Raw genomic sequence first — 22,965 nt, forward strand, 5'->3', positions numbered from 1 at the left:
GTCCCACGGTATAGGTTTTTATTTATCAGCCGAAAAGACTGCGTCGAGCCATGGCTTTGGGTTTACTCCAAACCCCCGAAAATGTACAGAAATTCATCCGTAGCAGCAGAGCTGAATCCCAGACCTTTAAACAAATAAAAGCAAGTCAAACGGCGGGCTCAGTCCGGCTCGGCCGTTTGTCGCGTTTGTCACGGTGCGCAGACAGAGTGGTGTGTTTTCGTTTCTATAACGAGCCGGACCAGTGTCTTTAACGGGGCACCAGGGAGGAGGTTTGTCCCCCCCCCCCCCCCCCCCACCCCCCCGGGCCGGTCGCGCTCGCACCCCCCCCCCGAAAATCCCTTTGAAGAGCCTTTTCATTTCCTGTCCGTCTGTCACAGTGGTGCATGATGGGAAGCCAGCGGCCCCTGGCTTGTCACGCCATGGCACGGGGGGGGGGGGGAGGGGGGGGACACTCAATATCACCCGCGGGGCCCTCGGCGACCTTTTTCTGGCGGTTGTTTGTCCGAATTCTTGGGATACAGACACCGTGGCCCGGATTAGGTTCTGACCGGGGTGGTTGAATCGTTCAAAATGAACCGTGTAGCCCTTCCCTTGTATTTCAACTTGTGTTACATACAGTTCCATCCCTGTGAACCCGTCAAAACCGCCGGCGTAATCCTCTGCGGCGGTCTGTTTTTCATCATTGAGCGTCCTCAAATCTGTGTTCTGCTGTCAGCATGGGTTTACGCTCTTGATTGAGTTATCGTTCCGTTTTCCCCTCGCCGCCTTCGCGTGAAATACACATTAGGCTGTTTACAGCGAGCGTCTCAGGGAAGAGGAGTGACCGGGAGAGGTAATTACAGAGCGCTGCTCCGGGAGCTGATGAACGATACGGTCGTTGGACCATCGGCATTATGGGCTCGCGTCCCCCCTCAACCGCACGGGTAAATCAGTGTTTGTGTTTGCAGCTTGGCTCCGAGGTACGGAGTTTCCTCTGCGAAAGCCACAAGCGACCCGCGTCCTAGCCGTCGCTCAACACCGCGTCAGGCCTCGGGGGGGGGGGGGGGGGCGTTTAGCAGCGGCGGCCCGACCGTCCGTGCGTCCTCGTTCCGGGTCTTTTTCCGATTTTTAACCCTCGTCCCCCGTCATGTCTAGGACGTGCACCATGGCAACGGCACCCAGCAGGCGTTCTACGGCGACCCCAACGTCCTCTATCTGTCCCTCCATCGCTACGACGACGGGAACTTCTTCCCCGGCAGCGGGGCGCCAGACGAGGTGAGGGCGGGATTGGAACTCGGGAACGTCTGTCTGTCTGTCTGTCTGTCTGTCTGTCTCAATGTTGGGAATATCTTGAGAGAATCATCAAAGGTTCAACTCTCGGGAGGATGCATAACAATAAAACCAAACCCAAGATGATGGAGAAGCCAAGTCTCTATGCACGCATACACACGCACACACGCACGCACACACACACACACACACACACACACACACACACACACACACACACACACACCCACGCATGCAAGCACACTCACACATGAAAGGAAACAGAACAAAGTGTACTGAGAAATGAGGTTTTTGTCTAACTGACAGCCATCGCTGTGAAGCTTCTCCGCTGGAGTTGGATACAGAGAGCTCCCCAGCAGGGCCTGAGAACCTCTCAGCTACCCGTCTCTGTGTACTCTGGTACTCTGGTACTCTGGTACTCTCTAGTACAAGGAAAACTGGGAGTTTTCAACCTGGACCCTATTTTGCTATTATTTTGAGTCTAAGGGACCAATGCGTGTGTAATAATGTATGTGAGGCTTCTTGCCCATCACCCATAGTGATAGTTATATTGTGTGTGTGTGTGTGTGTGTGTGTGTGTGTGTGGGGTAGGTGGGCACAGGAGCAGGGGTTGGCTTCAACGTCAACATGGCGTTCACTGGAGGACTGGAACCTCCCATGGGAGACGCTGACTACCTGGCTGCCTTCAGGTGAGACCCCTCCCCCACCCGTCTCTCCCCCCTGCCTGTCTCCCCCTCCTTTCAACCCCTACCCCCTACCTGTCTCTCCCACTACCTCCCTTCCTGCCCGTCTCCCCCTCCTTTCATCCCCTACCCCCTACCTGTCTCACCCGCAACCACTTCCCTCCACATCATCACCCCTCCCCCCCCTCCCCCCCCCCTCAAACGCCAAAGAGTGGTTGATGACAACCGGTGACTGGTCATGCATCACCAGGTTACCACGGTGACATTCAAAATCGCACGCAGCCATGATGCATCGCGCGGTAACATCTATCTTTCTGTGTGGGAGTGTGGCTAAATGTTAGCAGTTAGAGCACCTCACAGCTCCAGCAGTGCTATAAACGAGGAATTCAAAGAGCAAGTGCTCACTGTGATGTGCGACGTGTGATGTATTCCCCATGTCTCTGCCTAGCGTTGGCCAGCATGTTGGTGATTTGCAGCAGTACAGTAGACAAGCGGGGCCAGCTGGGCCTGGTTAGCTCATCCCCCGATGCCAGGTCTGGGATCTGTTAGTCATCCTGCTGCAGGCCCTGGGGCTATTTATATCCTGCACACAATGCTGTATGCACACCTGTAGCCGGCGAAGGCTAACTTGAAGCTAACGCGTTCTCGCAGGCTCACCCAGCGATTTCCCCCATCCTCGGGGGTCATGTCGCCTGGTGGACAGATGGGTTAGAGAGGCATTGCTGACTCATGAGCTACAGATAATCAATGGTGCTTTTTGAAAAGATTGTAAACAGTTTAGAAAGGTCTCATGAAGGTCATATACATCCCAAACAGAACGACTGCACAATGCACAGCCATGAGCACAAACTACTACTAATAACTTGTGGTGTGTGTGTGGCGATGTGCGTAAGTTCACCGGGGCGTCGCTATCAAAGGGCAACATGTCGATGGTGTTAAAACGAGGCCGATTCACAACAACGCAAGAAGTCGGGGGTCACGCAAACATTCGTACCTTTTCAAAATCGGGTCGAGTCACGGGCTCGTAAAAAAAAGGGTTGGGGAGGAGGAGGACGGGCGTAACGCGCGGCCGCTGAGGTCAGGGCATGTCAGCCACAGCCCAGTAAAACAGACACGCTGCTGATGTGCACATATATCAGCTGACACACACACACACACACACACTCACACACACACACACTCGCGTGCACGTCATCGTCTGGAGAGCAGCCCTTTGAAGACGGCGGTGATGTATGTGCGTCCGTCCGTCCGTCCGTCCGCCCGCCGGCTCCAGACGCTCTGAATCCTCAGGACGGCGCAGCGCTAACCCCGCCGTCCGCACGCTAGCCCGGCGAGACGCGCTACCCTGCCCGGCTAATGCGCCCCAGGCCTCTCTGTGGCCTGCTCTGTCTCTCTGTCTGTCTCTCTCTCTTTCTCTACCTGTCTCTCTCTCTCTCGCTCCACCTCTTTATCTCTTGCCTCTCTCGTCTCTCTCGTTCCCTCTCTCCCGATTCCCCTTCATCTCTCCCTCTCTGTCTCTCCCTTTCGGTCTCTCTCTCTCTCTCTCTCTCTCTCTCTTGCCCTCTCTCCTCACTTATCTCGCTCCTTCTTAATCCTTTTTTCCAGTGTCTTCCTGTCCTCTTCCTGTCTCTCGCTCCGTCAGCCCATCCCACCGTCACACCTTTATGTCTCCCTGATGGCGCAGACGTACACATACAATACTATTGTAAACTATACATTCAATTTGGTATATCTCACTTAAAGCTGGCTAGCTCACTGGCCCAAACATGTGTTTATTGGGGCACCCTGTATGGAATTATTTTATTGAAGTGATTATTCATCTATTTGTCTACACATTGATGTTATGAGCTAGTGTCCAGAACTATCGTTTTTAATGTAGACAACAGGATTTTAAGCTAAGCGCATATCACAATATCTGAATTCAGGTCAACATGTTTAGAAAGCCACTGTTCTGCTTGGGTGACTATGGGCTGAAGTGGGGGCTGTTTTGTCTGTTGCTTCTGCCTTCGGTTCAAAGGTCCATCCTTTAATCTGCGTTGATGTTTGTGTCTGTTTGACTGGCTGAGTATAGTAACTCAACGCTTGATCCAACAGACAGGCAAATGAGAGGCCCAGGGTTATTGGCTCACGAAATAGGCCCACTAATCCCAAAGTAATAGTGTGTGTGTGTGTGTGTGTGTGTGTGTGTGTGTGTGTGTGTGTGTGTGTGTGTGTGTGTGTGTGTGTGTGTGTGTGTGTGTGTGTGTGTGCGCGTGCGCAAGACATGCACTATAGTTGGCATCCACTACATTTTGACATAATGTTTTATTGTTGTTCTACTCGTTTTTTGGTTGTGATATCTTCCTCCGATGGGTTGTATTTAAAGATGTTGATGATCACCTGATACACTGTTGCTAGGTTACTGGCAGGGGACCACTTGAGTTGATATTGAAGTGTATTATGGACTGGAGTATTATACTGTGCTCTTATACAGACACACACTCACACAGACGGGTGACCTGTGATAGTCATGCTTGCAAGTCGGGTGCAGGCACAGAAGAAAAGCTGCACACAATCACACTCACTGGAACGGCTGCAAATACGACAGCGTCGAACACAACACGGTGCATGATTTCTCCTATGTCTTTCTCTCTCTCCCTCTCCATTTCTCCCTCTCTCCTCTTTTTCTCCCTCTCTCTCTCTCCCTCCCCCCCTTTCCGTCTCTTTCTCCCCCCTCTCTCTACATCCTCTGCGCCACGTTGCATCCACAGGGAATCAGGCGTGATTCTCTAGAAAGCACCGAGAGAAAAAAGATAAGAAAATTGGCCCTAATGAAAACCAGAAGCATCGTGTCTCTCGCTCTCACTCACCCTCTCTCTCTCTCCGCTCTGTGTCTGTGTCTCTCTCTCCCACTCTCACACCCCTCCCCTCTCTTCTCTCCTTTGCCATGAACTTGGAAAGAAGAGAGAGAGGGAGAATTAAATTTAACTCAAACCAGCTCTCCTCATGGCCAGATGACAGGGCTTTGAAGTGTGTGTGCGTGTGTGTGCGTGTGCGCGTGTGTGTGTGTGTGTGTGTGTGTGTGTGTGTGTGTGTGTGTGTGTGTGTGTGTGTGTGTGTGTGTGTGTGTGTGTGTGTGTGTGTGTGTGTGTGTGTGTTTCTCTCTCTTTGGCTCGCTCTCTCTCGCCCTCCTCTAGTGTTTTGTGAACGGAGAGGGAAAGCCTCAGAGCTCTAGAAGAGTTAACCGTTTGTTTTCTGGTTTTGGCGAACCTGCGGCACAGGTTCCTTTTCTTTTGATTTTAGTTTGTCGTATCGTCCATATTACCATTTGGATGAAGTGAGCTATTGATTGTCGATTATAGCTATCGGTTATTGATTCAACGTGTCTTGCAGATATTCCTCTCACCACAGTTTAAATCCCCAGGAGCTGAAGGGAGACTGCAGGTACAAACAGTACCTGTTTGTACCTGAGGATGGTTCTTGTGCACGAGGTGCACAGGTTTAGCTGCATGAACACGGGACGGTTACACAAGCATAGGACTTTATTTTTATATTAATTTAGCTTGTCGTTCTTGTCTATTATATGTAAGTAAAGCACAGAAACCGGAGGAAATTCCGTACATTTCTGCATGCTTGGCCAATAAAGCTGATTAAAGCTATATTCTGATTCTGATATTATTAATGATTAATTTGTCCAGGTTAGAAATAAGGAAACGGATCAAGCCAAGTGTCTCTCCTGGAGGCAAGATGGTTGACCGCCCACAAGCTTGTGCTGGAAACGTGTAAAAAATAACCTACTATTAAGGTGACTGGTACACATTCACAGAAAACCCACTTAAATGAAAGCACACAAGTGATCCTATTGGTTTTATAATCGGTGACCTTCATGTTTTATACAAACACACCTGTTACTAGGAAACCAAACACAAGCCGACAAACGTAGACTCTGAACACCAACACCTCCTCTCGGGTGTTCTTTCACGGGAAAAACCAGTCGATAAACCGGAGAACAAGTGGGGTGCGTGTTCAGGATGTCCTGCAGCGACGGTGTGGTCGTAAACTCCCCCAAGACCCTTCATTAACAAAAATACTTTTTCCATCCGTGCATACGCGGCCTCTGATTCATGCACAATTACACGCCTTTAAAAACGCTGCCTTGGTCCCATGCCTGTAAGCTCACTGATCACTGAAATCTTTCGATTCGGTCACATGTCAGATGTTATCCCCAAGATTGGGGGCTTTGTGGGGGACCTGTACTGGGACTGTAGGACCAGGACTATACTAGAGGTATGCTACAACAGGATATCCATAGCAGGACATGCGATCCCTCTGTTTTCCTACAAAAGTCGTTGTTCTGCCGTTTTAGAGTTTTGTGGAGGTCATATGATTGATCTGTTCCTCTAGACGAGTTCAGGAAGGACTTGTGGTTATTATGTTTTACAGCTTGTCTTCCACAAGTCTAGAGGAGATGAGTTGAGGAGAGGAGAAGTAATGTGGAGAAGAAATGTTGAGGAGAGTAGAAGTCTGCAGGGAATGTGGCTCTTCTGGTCTAGAAGTGTGTGTAGAACATGTCGATTTTTCTGTTCTAGAAGAGTGTGGAATACACGTGGTTCTTCTGTTCTAGAAGAGTGTGGCGAACATGTGGTTCTTCTGTTCTAGAAGAGTGTGGAGAACATGTGGTTCTTCTGTTCTAGAAGAGTGTGGAGAACATGTGGTTCTTCTGTTCTAGAAGAGTGTGGAAAAATGTGGTTCTTCTGTTCTAGAAGAGTGTGGAGAACATGTGGTTCTTCTGTTCTAGAAGAGTGTGGAGAACATGTGGTTCTTCTGTTCTAGAAGAGTGTGGAAAAATGTGGTTCTTCTGTTCTAGAAGAGTGTGGAGAACATGTGGTTCTTCTGTTCTCGAAGACTGTGGAGAACATGTGGTTCTTCCAGAAGTCTTGGCGTCCGGGGTCCTTCTCAGCAGGCTGTGGTGGGCCGCAGGAGTGCCTGTGGGCTACTCCTTTTGCTGTGGGGTCTTTTATGGTCTCAATGTTAATGGCCCAAGGCTGTGTGTGTGTATGAGTATGTGTCAATGTATGTCTGTGCGTGTTTGTGTGTGTGCGTGCGTGTGTGTGTGTGTGTGTGTGTGTGTGTGTGTGTGTATGTGTGTCTAGGCAGCTGAAAGCAGCACGCTTCTGACTCGATGCGGTCGGTGTATTTCTCCTTTTAATATCGTAGCTGTCTGTGAGAGCCTTTCATTGAAACTCCGAATCCGTCCCTGAGAATGTTTGGGTTTGTTTATGTTTACACAGATATAAGAAAGCTAGCGAAAGAAGGGAGAGACACAAAATATGGATAGTTATGAAAGAAATTAATCCTGTGTCACTGGCGCCGTGCCATGAACCTCAGGGGAACCTAACCACTCAATAGTATAATATACTGCGTTATACAGATTCTATAAGGAATACCTTTGACGGTTATACTTGTTACTCACTCTGTACGTATAACGTGAACATCCATTGTCTCTATAAAATGTACTATTTAAATTGTTTGTTTCTGTCATTACTTCATCAAGTTTTACGCATCTCTCTCTCTCTCGTTTTTTTTCTCTTTACAACATCGGTAATCCTCTTCATCATGTTTCTTCCTGACTCATGGCCAAATCATACTGATGTGACGCACTCCCTAGCGGTAGTATCCTGGCTGTCCTCTTATACTACCTCCAGCCTCTCCCTCAAACAGCTGTACACGTATGTCTGTGTGTGTTTGTGTGTGTGTGTGTGTGCGTGTGTGTGGGGTTGTGGTTGGTGGAGGGCTGGCCAGTGGAGGGTCATAATTTGGTGGTAAGCATGAGATGGGGAAAACAGAGGCCTTTGGGATTCAGGGCATGCTGCCTGCGCACAGCCTCGTACACCACTGGTGTACCCCTGAGGTCAGCAAAGTACAGGGGGCTGGCAACGGTGCCCTGAGGAACTCCATCACTCTTAACCGAAAGACTGAGGCTTGCTCAGATACCCGACTGCCATCCAGGAAGTGTTGCTATTATTATACAGTGCAGTGTTTTCTGTCATGACAAATCCTGGCAAGGAGGTAGAATCAAGCAGCGTAATATAGAGGACACTATACTGTTCTGTAGCCACTTAGTCTTTTATGGCTTTTGGTCTTTTATGTGTGTACGTACGTACGGAGGTAATGCAGGCAACCACAGAATGAGTCAGCGTTGGAAAATCCAAACCGCTCCAGTGACTTGTTGGATCCGAGCCCTGATGAGATGTGTTGGTGACACATTGCAAAAAAAACACTTCCTTCATCGACCAATGCGTTAAAATAAACATCCTGCGTCCCGCCCTCCCTGCAGAAACACACGCACACACACACGCACGCACACACACACACACACACACGCACACGCACACACGTACGTATGCGCACACACAAACACACAGCTGTACATGCACACAAACACACACTCACAGTCACAAATGCACGCGTATATTAACATGAAAATGAAAGGACAAATAGGTATATTCAAGCACTCCTGGTTCTACTTTGGCCTCCCGTCACCCCAAAAGGACTCATTAAGTCAAACCTTTGGGTGAATCCGGTTGATGAAGTATTGAAGGGTGTAGTAAACCGTTGTCAAATTGGACGGAGTCGTCCACCGACACATCATACTATTATTATGATGTATTATTGAGGTCATACGCCGTATGAAGACGCTCTGTTGTTGTCGTTGTGTTCCTCCAGGACGGTGGTGATGCCCATCGCCAATGAGTTCGCCCCCGACGTGGTGCTGGTGTCCTCGGGCTTCGACGCCGTGGAGGGCCACGCTCCTCCGCTGGGAGGCTACAGGCTCACCGCCAAATGTAAGCCCCCCCCCCCCCCCCCGGCTTCACACCCACCCATCTGTGATCGCACGTCGTAATTAAAAAGCGCCGTGTCGCGACGAGCTCCACCGCGGGTTTAAACCGAGCAGAAATAAGAGGGTAAGGAGAACGGGGATGACGGCATGTGACCCGGGTCACGGTGGGGTCGCCGGATGGATAACCACGCGGGCGTGAAGCGGGCCGTGTGTAGACGTTGTTAATAGTTTATTTTGGGATGAGATGACCGAAAGTTTTGTTGGAAGTCTGATCCTGTTACTTCCTCTAATTACTTCATGAGTCTCTCACGTTCTGAGGCAGGGTCAATGTTTTGATAGGATTTGTTTTGATAAGCCCTGTTTATTTTTCCCATTAATCATTTAGTCTATAAAATGTTACCAGAGGCCAAAGTGATGTCTTAAATGTGCTTGCTTTATCTGACAAGCAGCCAAGGAAAACAAAACTATTCCTTTTATAATGACCCATGAACCAAATAATCAAATTGAACTGCAATATTTAGCAGCAAATGTTTGTTATTTTGTACTTGATTTACTTAAATGAATTAGCGATTATCTAATTGGATTTGATATATTTTCTGTCAAAAGATTAATCAAAGTGTTTTAGCTGTAATCTGAACCATCGTGGACCCCTATAGAGGTTGCCATGGGTCTTAGGGAGAGATGATACAGCCGTAGCCTAGTGAGACCACAAGTTCACATCCTCCTTCTCTCTCCTCCTGACTGCAGGTCATTCTGGCCTCTCACCGGTTGAAAGCCTCTCTCAAAACATTTGAATTGATAGGATTAATCAGGGCTCGGGGAATCAGTTCCTGACCAACCAGCAAGTTCAATTGCAGTGCCCAAGGAAAGTGTAGCAATTGACGGACAATTCTAAACGTATTCAATTAAATAACGGTGTGAAAAGATGAACAGAAATACGCAGGGAAGGCATTTCTCGGATGAGAATATGGTTTTGTTTTACTTCCAACCGGATTCGGCAAAAACTAAGAGAGCAAGAATGTCACTTGGATATTTAATCGGATTGACTCAAGTTTTTTTTTTTAACAATGTAAGGGCTCGCCCATACGTGGGACTCAATGGCTGCTGGTATTCATTGCAAAACGCAAATCTTGCCATTACTTGGTACTAAAACGACTTCTGGACGGGCTCACGTGGCTAGGTTTGCAGGGCTAAGCAGGGGCTTGGACACTGAGGGGAAAGCGGGGTTGAGGGATGAAACTGTTGGTTGAATCCGTATTAAATATACGATATATAAACTAGATATATTACACACTACAGACAAATTCCAAATCTTCCTGGAAGAGGGTTATAGAGGGAAAGCGATCAAAGTAAATTGTACAGCCAAAGCCACATTTATTGTGATTAAACCTGCCTTATATTGTGGCTCGATTTCAACCCAGCGAATCTCTGATGTGGCCTCTCGCTCACTCTGCCTCGGTCTCTCTGTCTCAATCTCTATTGATCCTATGATTCAATAATCCTTTGTTGTATGCACTCTAAAACCTCTCCCTCCTGCCCTTTCCTTTGGTCAACATCCAAATGTGTAGGGACCTAAAAGCATGAGCTCGGTCTCTGGCTTTCCCCCTTTCTCTATTGGCCCGTGTCTCAGTGACGTCACTTCCGGTGTGTGCAGGCTTCGGCTACCTGACCCGGCAGCTGATGGGCCTGGCTGGGGGGAGGGTGGTGCTGGCGCTGGAGGGGGGTCACGACCTCACCGCCATCTGCGACGCCTCCGAAGCCTGCGTCTCCGCTCTGCTCGGCAATGAGGTAAGAGACGGGATGGGGGATGGGGGGGTTGGGGGGTGGGGGGGAAGTGGGATGGGGCGATGGAGGGAAGGATGGATGGTCGGATGGATGACTGGTTGGTGGGGCTGAGGGAGGGAGCCATGGGTGTATGGTCAGTTGGTCAGTTCATTTGAAGGACGGACCGAATGCGCATTAGCCTGGAACCCTCTCGGTTCATTTTCCGATTTCCGTGGGGTGCTATTGACGTGTTTCCAATCGGCGTGTTGCCATGTTGGTTGTTGATGACAATGCCTCAACGATGCTCCCATAGGGCGCTCCTCTGTACAGCCGTCATGTCAACGCCGTCCCGTGTTAGATACAGGGTTGTGATTGGCCCGACCCGAATCTGTCTGAGCAGGAGGGGGGCCAGACGCGTGCGAGAGCAAATACAATATTAGCTCGCAGATTCGTCCGGTTACCAGGGTAATTGATAAATGGAGAGGCAGATGAATTGATTGATGGATGGATGAATGGATAGCTGTAAAGATGAATGAATGGTGGTTTGATTAGTAGGAGGGAGGTAGAGATGGACAGAGGGAGCTTTTCTGGCTCTGTTGTGAGGAGTTGATTACAGGAGACAGAGAGTGCAATCCTTCTATTCTGTACTCGATAATCCCAGCAACCCAGAAAGGTGTGTGTGTGTGTGTGTGTGTGTGTGTGTGTGTGCGTGTGCGTGCGTGCGTGCGTGCGTGCGTCATGGCTCCCAGCAGCAGCGTCAGTGCCTCTCCAAGTCGCCCACTCTGTTCTGCTGGCTAATGGACGGCCGAGTGCTTTCTTGGAAGGCCTCTCCGCCGCTAGCACCCTCACCCTCTAGATTACCGCTCCAAGATAACACAAGACGTTATTGGTTAGGGGACTACTGTACTTCAAGGACTGGGCAAGGAAAAATAGAATTGAAAGAGGAGGGTTAGGGATGTGAAATGTTAGTTCTGCTTTGTAGCTGAATAAAGTGAGTGCGTTCCTGGGTTTGATGCTTTAGTCCGCGGAAGGTTGAGACGTCATCTTGTCCCATTGGCAACGTATAAAGTCTTACCATGCTGTGACATTAATTGAATCCCCTACTCCCATGCTACACAAATTAAGACTCAAACATGTACATATCATCGCTCTAAGTCTAATCGAGCTACTTCCATTTCCAAGTAGCGCTAAGAGCGCTAGCCAGCTCTTTGTACAGATATGAATGATGAATCGCTGCGATGTCGCCGAAGAAATATAGTTTTTTTTAATCTACTTTTGAGTTGATCATTATTTTATTCGTACTAAGAAGGCTGTGAATGCAATATGCCGGTTAAGTTGGCACCCAGGCCTAACCTCAAAGCCACCAAACGCCATTGGTCAGTAGCTAAAAAAAGGTGCGCAAATAATGATTGAATATCCAGCCCCATAGGCCGTAATACGCTGAACGCAGTGTTTATCTGTTAGACCTAAAGTGGCCGGTCTAAGTGTTGCTGCAGACCTAGCCACAAGCGCACCCTTCCAGTGTTTGTCGTAATTAGCCAGGGATAACCTGCTCAGACGGTTTCTCCCTGCAGAAGGGAGCCTTGAGCGTGGTAATAACGATTTCATATGGGCACTTAGTTTAGTTTAAACGTCGGGCTCCCCGTGACCGTCCACCGCAGTCTATTACTGGAAGGTTACCGTGTTGTGAGGACACAGTGTTTGTGTAGCATGCCCCAAGAGTGATGGCTTTTAAGTCTGTGTTTTTGATTTGTGGACGCATAAATGGGATTTTATGTTTTTTTTTTTAAAAGCCGAAAGAGCTCTTGATTAAATGGCATAAATATGAACACAGGGATGTTGGGACATAATAGAAAATAATAATATAATTCATAGAATACAATATCATATATTAATAATAATAATAATAAAATAAAATAATAAACCACAATGGAGAAATGCACAGCTACGTTCAGATATGCTTTTTCTACGAATAATAAAGTCCTACAAAGATGATTACCCATAACCCGCTGAAAGGTGAACTTGGTTGCCCTGCCCCGATCTGTTGTTCCAACCATCTTCGAGACAGACCGGCTCGTAAAATCCCATCGATGGCCCTCGTAAAACCAACCACGCGTGGCCCAGGTCCATGTGGGTCTTGGAAGAGGTGCAAGACAAACACAACAACACAATGGCAGATCGCACTCATAAAGGTTAGTCGCCGTGACGACCCACTCGGCCGATCCAAGGAGCACGTTAAAAACGGAAAACCTGTAAAAAAATCTTTTTTGTTATACGAGTGCACAGAACATTAGAGAAGAAAATGTTGACATCTGTTTGGAAATGTTCTGACATTCGGACAGGGGAGGAGAACAGAACGGTGGTGCGGACGGGACTGATTAGAGAAGCCGTTTTAAGAGGAAGAGGGGTTTTCCGACTCCGGTGTAATTAACTCAATAACATTGTTCGTAAAAACTTGTAGCGCTGCAGAACACGAGCGTTCACTCTCCGCGCCAAAGAACAATCTGCTGGTCGACGGTCCGTCTGTCCATGCTGCATGTGTGCATCGTACCGACAGCCAATGGAGACGCTCAATGACCGGTCAAATAAACCAGTAATGGAAACTCTCCTCAACCAGGCCTTGCAGCTTCTTGGGAATGGGTGCTAACGGAACGGGATTATCGACAACAAAAGGACCATAAGGTAACAGGAAGGAGTTTTATCTTGTGGTTTGGATTGAACCTCGAGGACGAGGTCCTGACCGGTTTCAGCGGTCCGTCGTGAGACGCTGCAGGGGGCGACGCCGGGACGCTGGGTGGCAAAGCTTGTCAGGGGAACCCGCCAGGCGAGCAAACAGCCCCTGAGCCGTAATGGGGCTGTTTGCCTTGGAGAGGAAACACAGGCACACTGACTTGGCTAATCCATTCCCCCTGAATCTGTTTACCTGCTCGGCGCCCACCCTGCGAGTGACTCAAGGACGAGCGGTGACGACCGCCGGGGGTAACGCGCGGCCCTGCGGCGGACCGTCCGCCAGGACGTCGGGTGTTGACACAGACGGGATGAGGAGTCCCAGGCAGCCGCTGAAAGGACAGCGGCGTGAAGGAGGGATGAGGTCACATCCCGTTCCATGTGAGGACGCGTTGTGTGTGTGTGGCGGCTCTAAGCGACCACTCAAAAGCTGTAATCTGACGTACTACGTCAAGCGAAACCACAAAGCATCATGGCAGCTTTGTTTCCTAGCTATTACGGCTCATTTAGGAATATGTCTCAATCCGCTAGGCCTTAATATGCAGACATCAACATTACCTCCTAAGTGGAGCCGTTCTCACTATAAACAATATAGAAAACAACAAATACATACGGCGTTCCCGGTGGCTGGACCTGCTAGTTTGTTAACCTTATAGGCGATAGGACTTGCCAGAGATCCAGGTTTGATTCCGACCTGCTACGTGTCCTGCGTGTTCCTGCGCTCCTATTTTCCTGTTAGTCTTCACTGTCTTCACGTCCACAAAGACACAAAACCCCATTGAATAGCCCCTTAGACGATTCTTTGAGTGTGAACAAAAACTGAAGGAAGAAAAAAAAGGAGTTGCGGTGTGTTTTTCCGCCATGCAGGGGGACGGAGCCCCACACAGGAAGCAGGGGTGAGGTAAAGTCACAGGGTAGCTTAGAGGTTGGGTGGAGCGGTGGTGGTGGTGGTGGTGGTGGGGTTAGGGGCGGGGGGGGGGGTATACGGAGGGGGCCTCTTGCTCTCAGGTTTCCAGCGCCTGCAGAGTCCCAGCCCCGGCTCCAGCAGGAGTCTGGAAGGGGTCAGCGGTAGAGTGCCACAGGGAGCTGAGAATTATAGAAGCAGGTAGGAGGTGCAAGACGGAGACTCCCTCGCGTGACCCGGGGTACTCGGCTCCCACCGGCCAGTGCCCGGGGAGAGGGTCGCCGGCCCACATCTGAGAGTGGTTACTCTCACGCCGGGCTGGGAACGGGGTCACCCACCGGCCCGGGGATCGAATAATCAAAGGAATCACGAAGGAATCGCTTGAAGTCAAAAGAGGAGGGAGGACTCTGTTGTGGCGGAGGGAGCCGCGATCACGTCTGTGGAAGCAGGTTAAACGAACACTAAAGTGTTGGAAGGTGTTTAGGTGTTTGTGTTTGGAGCAAACGTTGCCCCGCTGAAGTTTTATTGGGGACCATTACCTTTTGAGAGGATAGTGAGAGTGGGATAGTATAGTGTTTAGTGGGTTCTACTTCGAGCAGAAAGCGACTGAACTCAATCCCGAAACTACCTGTGGGCTTCCTTGAGCTAAATGCCTTAATCTGTTCCTTAAAGACCTGTATCTGGATTCACTTTTTATTTAAGTGCCTGCTACATGGCTAAATAGTAAATGGCAAATTAAGAAGAATCTCTTCCACATAGTTCCAACTACAGTGGACTTAATCAGATGGGATCTTCAAATCCAGTGAAGGAGCAAAACTGTGGAGCAACCAAAAGAAAGTACCAAATAATAATGATGTTTTTAGAGCCATAGTAATGAAGTTTCTCGTTTCATTCTGGAGGGCTTAATAAAAACTCAGATTGCGAGGGCAGTTGTGATGCCGGGGCTGTAGAGAATGGCTCATTAACAGCCATTGACTGTGATTAAGTGGCAAGCAGGCCTAATGTTGATGCTGCTGATTGGCAAAGAAGAACCCTCTTCGTTCTCACGACTCAGGATGGTTCCTTTCTTTGGTTCCTTTGGCGAGAAACGTGTGGTAGATCTTTGTTTGAAGACAGTTCTGAAGACCTCTTGGCGTGTGTTCACAGATCAGACATGAAGGGGTGTGTGTGTGGCTGCTCTTATAACTCATATTGAAGACCGAGACTTTGGCTTGGTTTTCCTGATTGTCGGATTTAAATGGAGAGTGGCCTGGATCACTGGCCGAATGCAAGCGCATTTATCCTAATCCTGATGAAGGCCTCCGTAATGGAGTTGGAATGCAGACTCATGGAAAAACCCTTTTGTCTGGGAGCGGTTTTTCCTGTTGGTATGCAGGGAAACGAGATGGGTGGGTGTTCTTTGTTGGTTTTTCTGGGTTTGGACGTCTGCGCGGTGCAATATTAATATCAGAAAGTGTGTGTGTGTGTGTGGAGGGCGAAGATGAGCAGGGGAACACAGCTGTGTGCGTCGGTCAGCTGGCCCTTTGTTGACGCAGCTTCCAATGGCCCGAGGGTTTCGTATTGTCTGGAACCTTCTGGAACCTGTAGAACGCACCACCTCACTGGACCGGACATTCGAGGGCTGCTGGCCTCCAGCAGGTGCCGCCCTGCTATCCTTCAGGTGGCGGTTTCTGCGTGCGTGCCAACGTATTAATCGGCGTGCGTGTCCACCTGCTCAGGGGAGCCAGTCACAGGGGAGAGGCCTGAGGTCCACAGTCACCGGGTCTCAAAGTACACACCGACTTCTTCAATAAGAAACCCCACTTTGTTTTTTGTCACGCTAATCAACACAGAGTAAACCTTGAATGTCGGTTGTTCCGGGTGGTTTTATCAAATATCAATAGTGGAAACATTAGCTCTTTCGGACTAACCGCTTATTACGTCAGCATCAACGGCACACGCAAACCGCCAAGCTTGGCGGAATGAATCGGCCTCTAATCCCTGGCCAAAGCATCCCCTACGTGTCTTTACGGGACCACTACCCTCCTGCCCGACCCCCAGACCGGGCTGTCCAGCGTTTTTTTTTTACGGCTGGCTTTAGTGTGAGAAATATATCCCTGTGCTTTTATTGGCAGGGCGAGATGAGCTGGGCTATAATGAGCCTCGGGTTGCCTTTGAAGGCGGCTCAGATTAACGGCGGGGAGAGGGGGATAAAAGTTTGTGAATGGACTTTACAGGCTCTCACTCGCTCCCCCCCCAGCTCGGGCCGTGCGTAATCGCAGAGCCTCTCCCGTTAAACAGCTCATGAATGATGCTCCGGCAACGCCAGTCAACTCTGAACCAGAGACTAATTGATGAATGCGTGCTAGCAGATGTTTTTCCAAGCCGAAATGATTCGATAAACAACGGGCTAATATGCTAATTGTTGCCATCTGTCAATGAGGTTATTAGGTGTGTTTACACTGCAGCTACAATCGCCACACTCCGTTTCCCCCCCCCTCCTCTAGCCTGGCGTTATCCCTACACCACCACCCACCACCACTATCACCACCACCACCCACCACCGCTATCATCACCACCACCCACCACCGCTATCACCACCACCCACCACCACTATCACCACCACCACCACCCACCGCTATCACCACCACCCACCACCGCTATCACCACCACCACCCACCACCGCTATCACCACCACCACCCACCACCGCTATCACCACCACCACCACCCACCGCTATCACCACCACCCACCACCGCTATCATCACCACCACCCACCACCGCTATCACCACCACCCACCACCGCTATCACCACCACCCACCACCACTATCACCACCACCACCACCCACCGCTATCACCACCACCCACCACCGCTATCATCACCACCACCCACCACCGCTATCACCACCACCCACCACCGCTATCACCACCACCCACCACCACTATCACCACCACCACCACCCACCGCTATCACCACCACCCACCACCGCTATCACCACCACCGCTAACACCACCACCCACCACCGCTATCACCACCACCGCTATCACCACCTACCTTCACCACCACCACCACCATCACTAACCACCTTCCACCACCCACCTCATCTACCAGCACCAGCGCCACCACCACCACCACTACCACCCCCCCAACTCCACCACCACCACTACTACCCCCCCCCACTCCACCACCACCATCACTACCCACCTACCACCACCCCACCTCCTCTACCAGCACCACCACCCACCTCCATCACCACCACCACCACCACCACCCCTACCCGCCCACCAGGACTACCCCCACCACCACCACCGCCGCCGCCGCCACTGCTTCCAAGGAAAAAGAAAAACCTTACAAGGCAAACCTCCCCTCTGCCCCATCCAAAAGAGGTTCTCTTGATCCGCACGATAGCCGCGGTTAGCTTGTCCAGTTAGCATAACATAATCAGTCGTCCCGGGTCCCCTCGGCCGCCTACGTAGGCGGGAGCGCAGTCAACAGTCAACAATGGACGCCTTGTCGACTCTCCTCCCGCTGAACAAGTGAAATTCCTTCTCCCTTTCCGCTGTTTTGCTTTCTGCCTCCCTTTCAGAATGTTTTGCCGGGGGGGGGGGGGGGGGGGGATCCCTCCTCTTCCTCACACCCCGGCGCTCCGCGGCTTTCCACGCCGTCGTGGTTATTTTGGCCGCCGGTGGGCCTGCGTGTGTGTGTGTGTGTGTGTGTGTGTGTGTGTGTGCGTTTGAAGCCTCTGCCACACGCGAAAAAAAAAGTATTTTTTTCCCAGGCTTCGGTGGGTGCAGTGACACTGTCTGGAACAAAAGAGCACTCAGCACTCCTGCACCGTGGAGATGTGGAGCTCCACACACACGCACACACACACACACGCACACACGCGCGTACACACGGCCAGGAAATAAAATAAACAGGCTGTGTGCGGTGAAGGAAGGAATTAGTGTGTGTGTGTGTGTGTGTGTGTGTGTGTGTGTGTGTGTGTGTGTGTGTGTGTGTGTGTGTGTGTGTGTGTGTGTGTGTGTGTGTGTGTGTGTGTGTGCACGTGCGTGTGTGCACGTGCGTGCACATGCTTGCGTGCATGTGGATGTACACACACACACACACACGTGCGTGTGTGTGTGTGTGTGTGTGTGTGTGACTGTGTGTACATGCAGAGCTTGTACCTGCCAGTCAGGGTCCCTGGAGTTTGCTGACAAGAGCCATTAAAGTTTATGAGCGTGAGGCCCGCCTGTCAATCACACCGACAGCCTCCCTCATCCAACCCCGGCGCTTGGGGGGCGGGGCTCCCAGGCATCCTGGGGACACTGCGGGCCTGGCTGCCTGCCTGGCTGCCTGCCTGGCTGGCTGGGGTTAAGGCTGAGACTTTGGCTGGCTGCTTGGCTTTAGGTCAGATGTAACTGATGGCACCCTGTTGGTCTGAGACGGACAGGTTGCTGGTTTGAATCTCTTGAGAGAGTGAGAGAGACACACACACACACACACACAGGCCCCGCACACGCATACAAGCGCACGAGGGCGCACGCACACACACACCTGTGTGTGATGTGACGTGGCAGGTTTTCAGTGAAGAGTGAGTGAGTTAAAGAGGTTCCTAATGAAACAATAACTGTTATAATAATGATAATAGGTATTAAACCCGTTTTTGCTGTGGATAAAATAATAGATATAAGATATAAAAATCGAGATCCGTGCTTTCAGCTTCCTGAAGTCTCTGTGGTAGTAGAGTTCATCCTGCTATCTTCTGCACTCATTCCCTGTCCGGGATCGATGAAGTCCACGTTATCTCCTCTGTCCGAGTCACGTCGGCCCTTGTGTTTCTGGCTCTTGGTTTCCTCCATGTTCACACAGGGGCGGCCGTTACCGCTAGCGTGCATTGCTACATTGGTGCTTTCACTAGGTTTTTAGGAAACAAGTCGCTGCAGAATACAAAACGTTACAACTCAATAACTGAATCGAGTGCGTGAGCGTGCGCATACGGCGTGTTTGCGTGTCAGCTTGTGTGTGTGTGTGTGTGTGCATGATGCAGAGTGTCGTGCCACAGCAGGATTAAAGTATCCTTCAGCCCTCTCCCTCTCCCCCCAGCCCAGCATGCCTCTCCCACCTTCTATTTGTTTTAATTAGAAGAGAACTTCCACTCCGTCCTTCTTCCTTGCTCCCCCCTCTCTCTCCTCCCTCCCTCTCTCTCCTTCTCCCCCCTCTCTCCTCCTCCCCCCTCTCTCTCTCTCTCTCTCTCGTCCCCACCTCTCTCTGTGCTGCTCTCCTACCTCTCTTTCTCTGTTCCTTTCTCTCTCTTTCTCTTTCTGTCTTCGTCTCCCCCCCCCCCCCCCACTCCCCTTCTCTATTTCTCTCCCTCCCTCCCTCCCCCTCTCCCTCTCTCCAGTCCAGATTGTTTTCTCTCTTGGCTCGTCCCTCCCCACCCTGGTTATTAGCCCTGTGGATCATCCCAGTGAGGCTGTGATTAGGGTGTGCATTGGAGAGGATGAGTGGGGGGGGGGGGGAGGGGGATGGAAAGAGGAGCGGGGGAGGGACTGGTGAGGAGAGAGGAGATGGTGGGTGAAGAATGGGGTGCAGGGAGCCAAGAGGACCAGGAATCGGGTCCGGATCGAGTGGGAAATGTGGGATGAAGCTGGTCCTCAAGTGTGCGTGTTTGTGTGTGAACCCAAGTGTTTACAGCTTGTGTTTATACAGCCACGTGTTTACATGAGTGTTTATGTCTTCGGACTTGGGGAGAGTACAAAGCATGCATTGTGTGTGTGTGAGGTGCTTTCCTGCCTTTAGGAAAGGTCAAGGCAGCCACGCGTAGGCCTAAGTCCTCTGAGGGTTAAAGAGGATGGATGGATGAATGGAGCGGTGAAGGTGAATGGATACAATGGATAGATGGATGACTATAGGTCTATGTATGGACGGCTGCATGGAGCAACGTCTACATTGATCAATGGACGGAGGGACTTATTCTTTATGGGGTTTCGCTCTCTTTCTCCAAAGCTGGACCCACTACCCGACGAGGTGGTGCAGCAGAGACCCAACGCCAACGCGGTCCAGTCCATGGAGAATGTCCTGGAGATCCAGGGTGAGTGGTGGTCCACTCTAGAACCTGAACCGGTCCGCCCCGTTCCCTCAGACCTGTACACCTGAACCAGTCCACCGGTCCACTCTAGACCTGTAGACCTGAACCAATCCCCTCTAGACCTGTAGACCTGAACCAATCCCCTCTAGACCTGTAGACCTGAACCAATCCCCTCTAGACCTGTACACCTGAACCAATCCACTCTAGACCTGTACACCTGAACCAATCCACTCTAGACCTGTACACCTGAACCAATCCACTCTAGACCTGTACACCTGAACCAATCCCCTCTAGACCTGTAGACCTGAACCAATCCACTCTAGACCTGTACACCTGAACCAATCCACTCTAGACCTGTACACCTGAACCAATCCACTCTAGACCTGTACACCTGAACCAATCCACTCTAGACCTGTAGACCTGAGCTAATCCACTCTCGACCTAAACCAGTCAACCAGACTGCTGAAGACCTGAACCAGTCCACTTTAGACCTGAACCAGCCCTCCACCAGTCCATTTCAGACCTGATCTAGTCCTCGCTAATAACGCCGCCAGTCCACTCTGGACCTGAACCACTGTACCATTTACACACGCACGTATCATCTCTGTACACGTCTTAATCCGTCACGTTTATATAAACCACTTATTTTCTACTTATTTCTCCATACAGCGTCAATATCGTTCGGTTTGTTTCTGCTACAACCCGGAGACAGTTTCAGTTGTGTACATTCCAAAACTCCCATTCAGAAAGGCTTGAGACCGTTGAAGCTGAACATTAGGCCGAACAGAGATCCACACACTTTTTCCACACTCATTTTCCAGGCACGGGTCCACACAGTCGGGCCGGGTTGTTTAGGATTCGGTTGGGCAGATGCACTCTTCTGCTCATTTGTTTCCAGCTGGGGGGAATTCATTCATGACTTTGTGATACAAAACATTTCCAAGGATAACATGATATTAGGGCTGGGATAAACACAGGAAGGAATCGATTTGACCCTTTAAGCAAGATACATTGAGTTGTGCATTATAAATGTATTTCATAAATGAGTTGAGACGAGAACGAATGATGAAAATGTTATATTTCTGCTATTGGGAGTAAAAACGGTACTATTGGTGGTACGATGAAAAAAAGAAGGGTCCGTGTACCGCTATTGGGAGTAAAAATGTTAATATCGGTATTAATTATGTTAATGAACATCTCTTGCGGTTGGCCCAAACGTCGAAACCGAACGGTGTCTATTTTAGACGACGCTCATCTTGATCATTTCCTGTTTCCTGTGCGAAGGCAAGTACTGGCACTCTCTGCAGCGGTCTGCGTCCACGCTGGGCTACTCCCTGAGCGAGGTGCTCCGCTCCGACAGCGAAGAGACGGAGACGGTCACCGCCATGGCGTTACTGTCCGTCGCCAACAAGCACATCAGCAAAAGGTCTGTGTCTTCGAATGTCCCTCGCTCGCTCTCTCTCTCTCTCTCTCTCTCTCTCTCTCGCACTCTCTCGCTCGCTCGCTCTCTCTCTCTCTCTCTCTCTCTCTCTCTCTCTCTCTCTCTCGCACTCTCTCGCTCGCTCTCTCTCTCTCACTCTCACTCTCTCTCTCTCTCTTTCGCACTCTCTCTCTCTCTCTCTTTCTTTCTTTCTCTCTCTCTCGCTCTCTCTCTCTCTCCCTGGCTGTCTCCGTCTCTCGGCCCCTCTCTGTGGTTCCAACCCCCCGTGTGTCGCTTCATTTTTTGTCACGTGCTTTTCTTTTAGTACAAATGTTACACGCAGTTGTACCTTTTTTTATTCGTATTTGGATTCGGTGTACTTTTTAGATAGGATAGAATAAACAAATATGTTTTTCTTTTTGTTGTCGTTATCGTTCTCCCAGGACTGAGGAGGAGCCGATGGAGGAGGAAGTGGACCCGGCCTTCAACCACTCATAAGCCCGGCCCGCCTCTCGGACATTGTTCTCATCCAATCTAAAACCGCTGTTTCAGTTTAAAACCCCCGCCCACCACCCCCCACCCCACCACCCCCCCCCAAGGTGTCTCACCTGTTGCTATCTTAACGTGGCGGGGGGGGTCCTAACACGGAACGGAGGGGGGGGGGGGGGGGGCCGGGTCTCTGTTTCATATAAGAAACGGGGGGGGGGGGGGATTTGGGGGCGCTGAAGCAGAACACTGGTGATTGGCTGTCCACAGGGTGGGGTGGGGGGGGGGTGGGGGTGGACGCTGGGCGCGTGGCGTGTCGCGTTGTGTCATCTTTAACGGAGGGCCTGAGTCTCGGAGCCCCTCTGCTACACCAGGCCTTCTCAAGACCCGGGTAACGCGAGGTTTGGAAAACCGAGCCGCCACCGCCGCTGTCGTGCCTCGAATGCCAGTACTTGATAAAAAATAAATAAAAAGAAACACTAGCGGGACTTTAAACCGCCTGCGGTCTGAAACGAGGCACGGATCACAAGACGGGGGCCATCTTTGCTCTGAGGTCGAGGTTCTCGGTCTCTCTCTCGCCCTTCTCATCGCGCCTCTCCGCCGTGTTTTTTTTTTTCATTTCGGAGCTGGAGAGCGCGGGCGCGCGAGCGAGCGAGCGTGGATGTGTCTGGTGTATCCGGGGACCGTAGCCTGAATGCCGTGACCGCGGAGCCACAGTTGGTGGATTGGAGGAAAACGCGAGCGTGGAATACATTTCTCCCCCCCCCCCCCCGAGGTCCGCTGGACTGGGTGGGAGGTGGACGTGGAGGTGGTCGATTTTGGACAGTGACTCTTGGCTC

At 50.6% G+C, this 22,965-nt stretch overlaps 1 protein-coding gene across 1 annotated transcript in view; it reads left to right on the forward strand.

Annotated features, from left to right (window-relative positions):
• The window catches only part of hdac4 (histone deacetylase 4), a 107,210-nt gene extending 84,935 nt beyond the window's left edge, over positions 1-22,275 (forward strand). Inside the window, exons 22-28 of the mRNA XM_084478535.1 lie at positions 1,135-1,254; positions 1,861-1,958; positions 8,658-8,776; positions 10,427-10,560; positions 20,139-20,223; positions 21,505-21,646; positions 22,084-22,275. Of these exons, the coding sequence (XP_084334661.1) occupies positions 1,135-1,254; positions 1,861-1,958; positions 8,658-8,776; positions 10,427-10,560; positions 20,139-20,223; positions 21,505-21,646; positions 22,084-22,138 (753 nt within the window). The 3' untranslated portion in view covers positions 22,139-22,275. The remainder of the gene's footprint in view (positions 1-1,134; positions 1,255-1,860; positions 1,959-8,657; positions 8,777-10,426; positions 10,561-20,138; positions 20,224-21,504; positions 21,647-22,083) is intronic.
• Positions 22,276-22,965: the final 690 nt, after the last annotated feature.

The sequence above is a fragment of the Micromesistius poutassou genome, assembly GCF_964030765.1.
Source record: "Micromesistius poutassou genome assembly, chromosome: 14".
Taxonomy (NCBI): domain Eukaryota; kingdom Metazoa; phylum Chordata; class Actinopteri; order Gadiformes; family Gadidae; genus Micromesistius; species Micromesistius poutassou.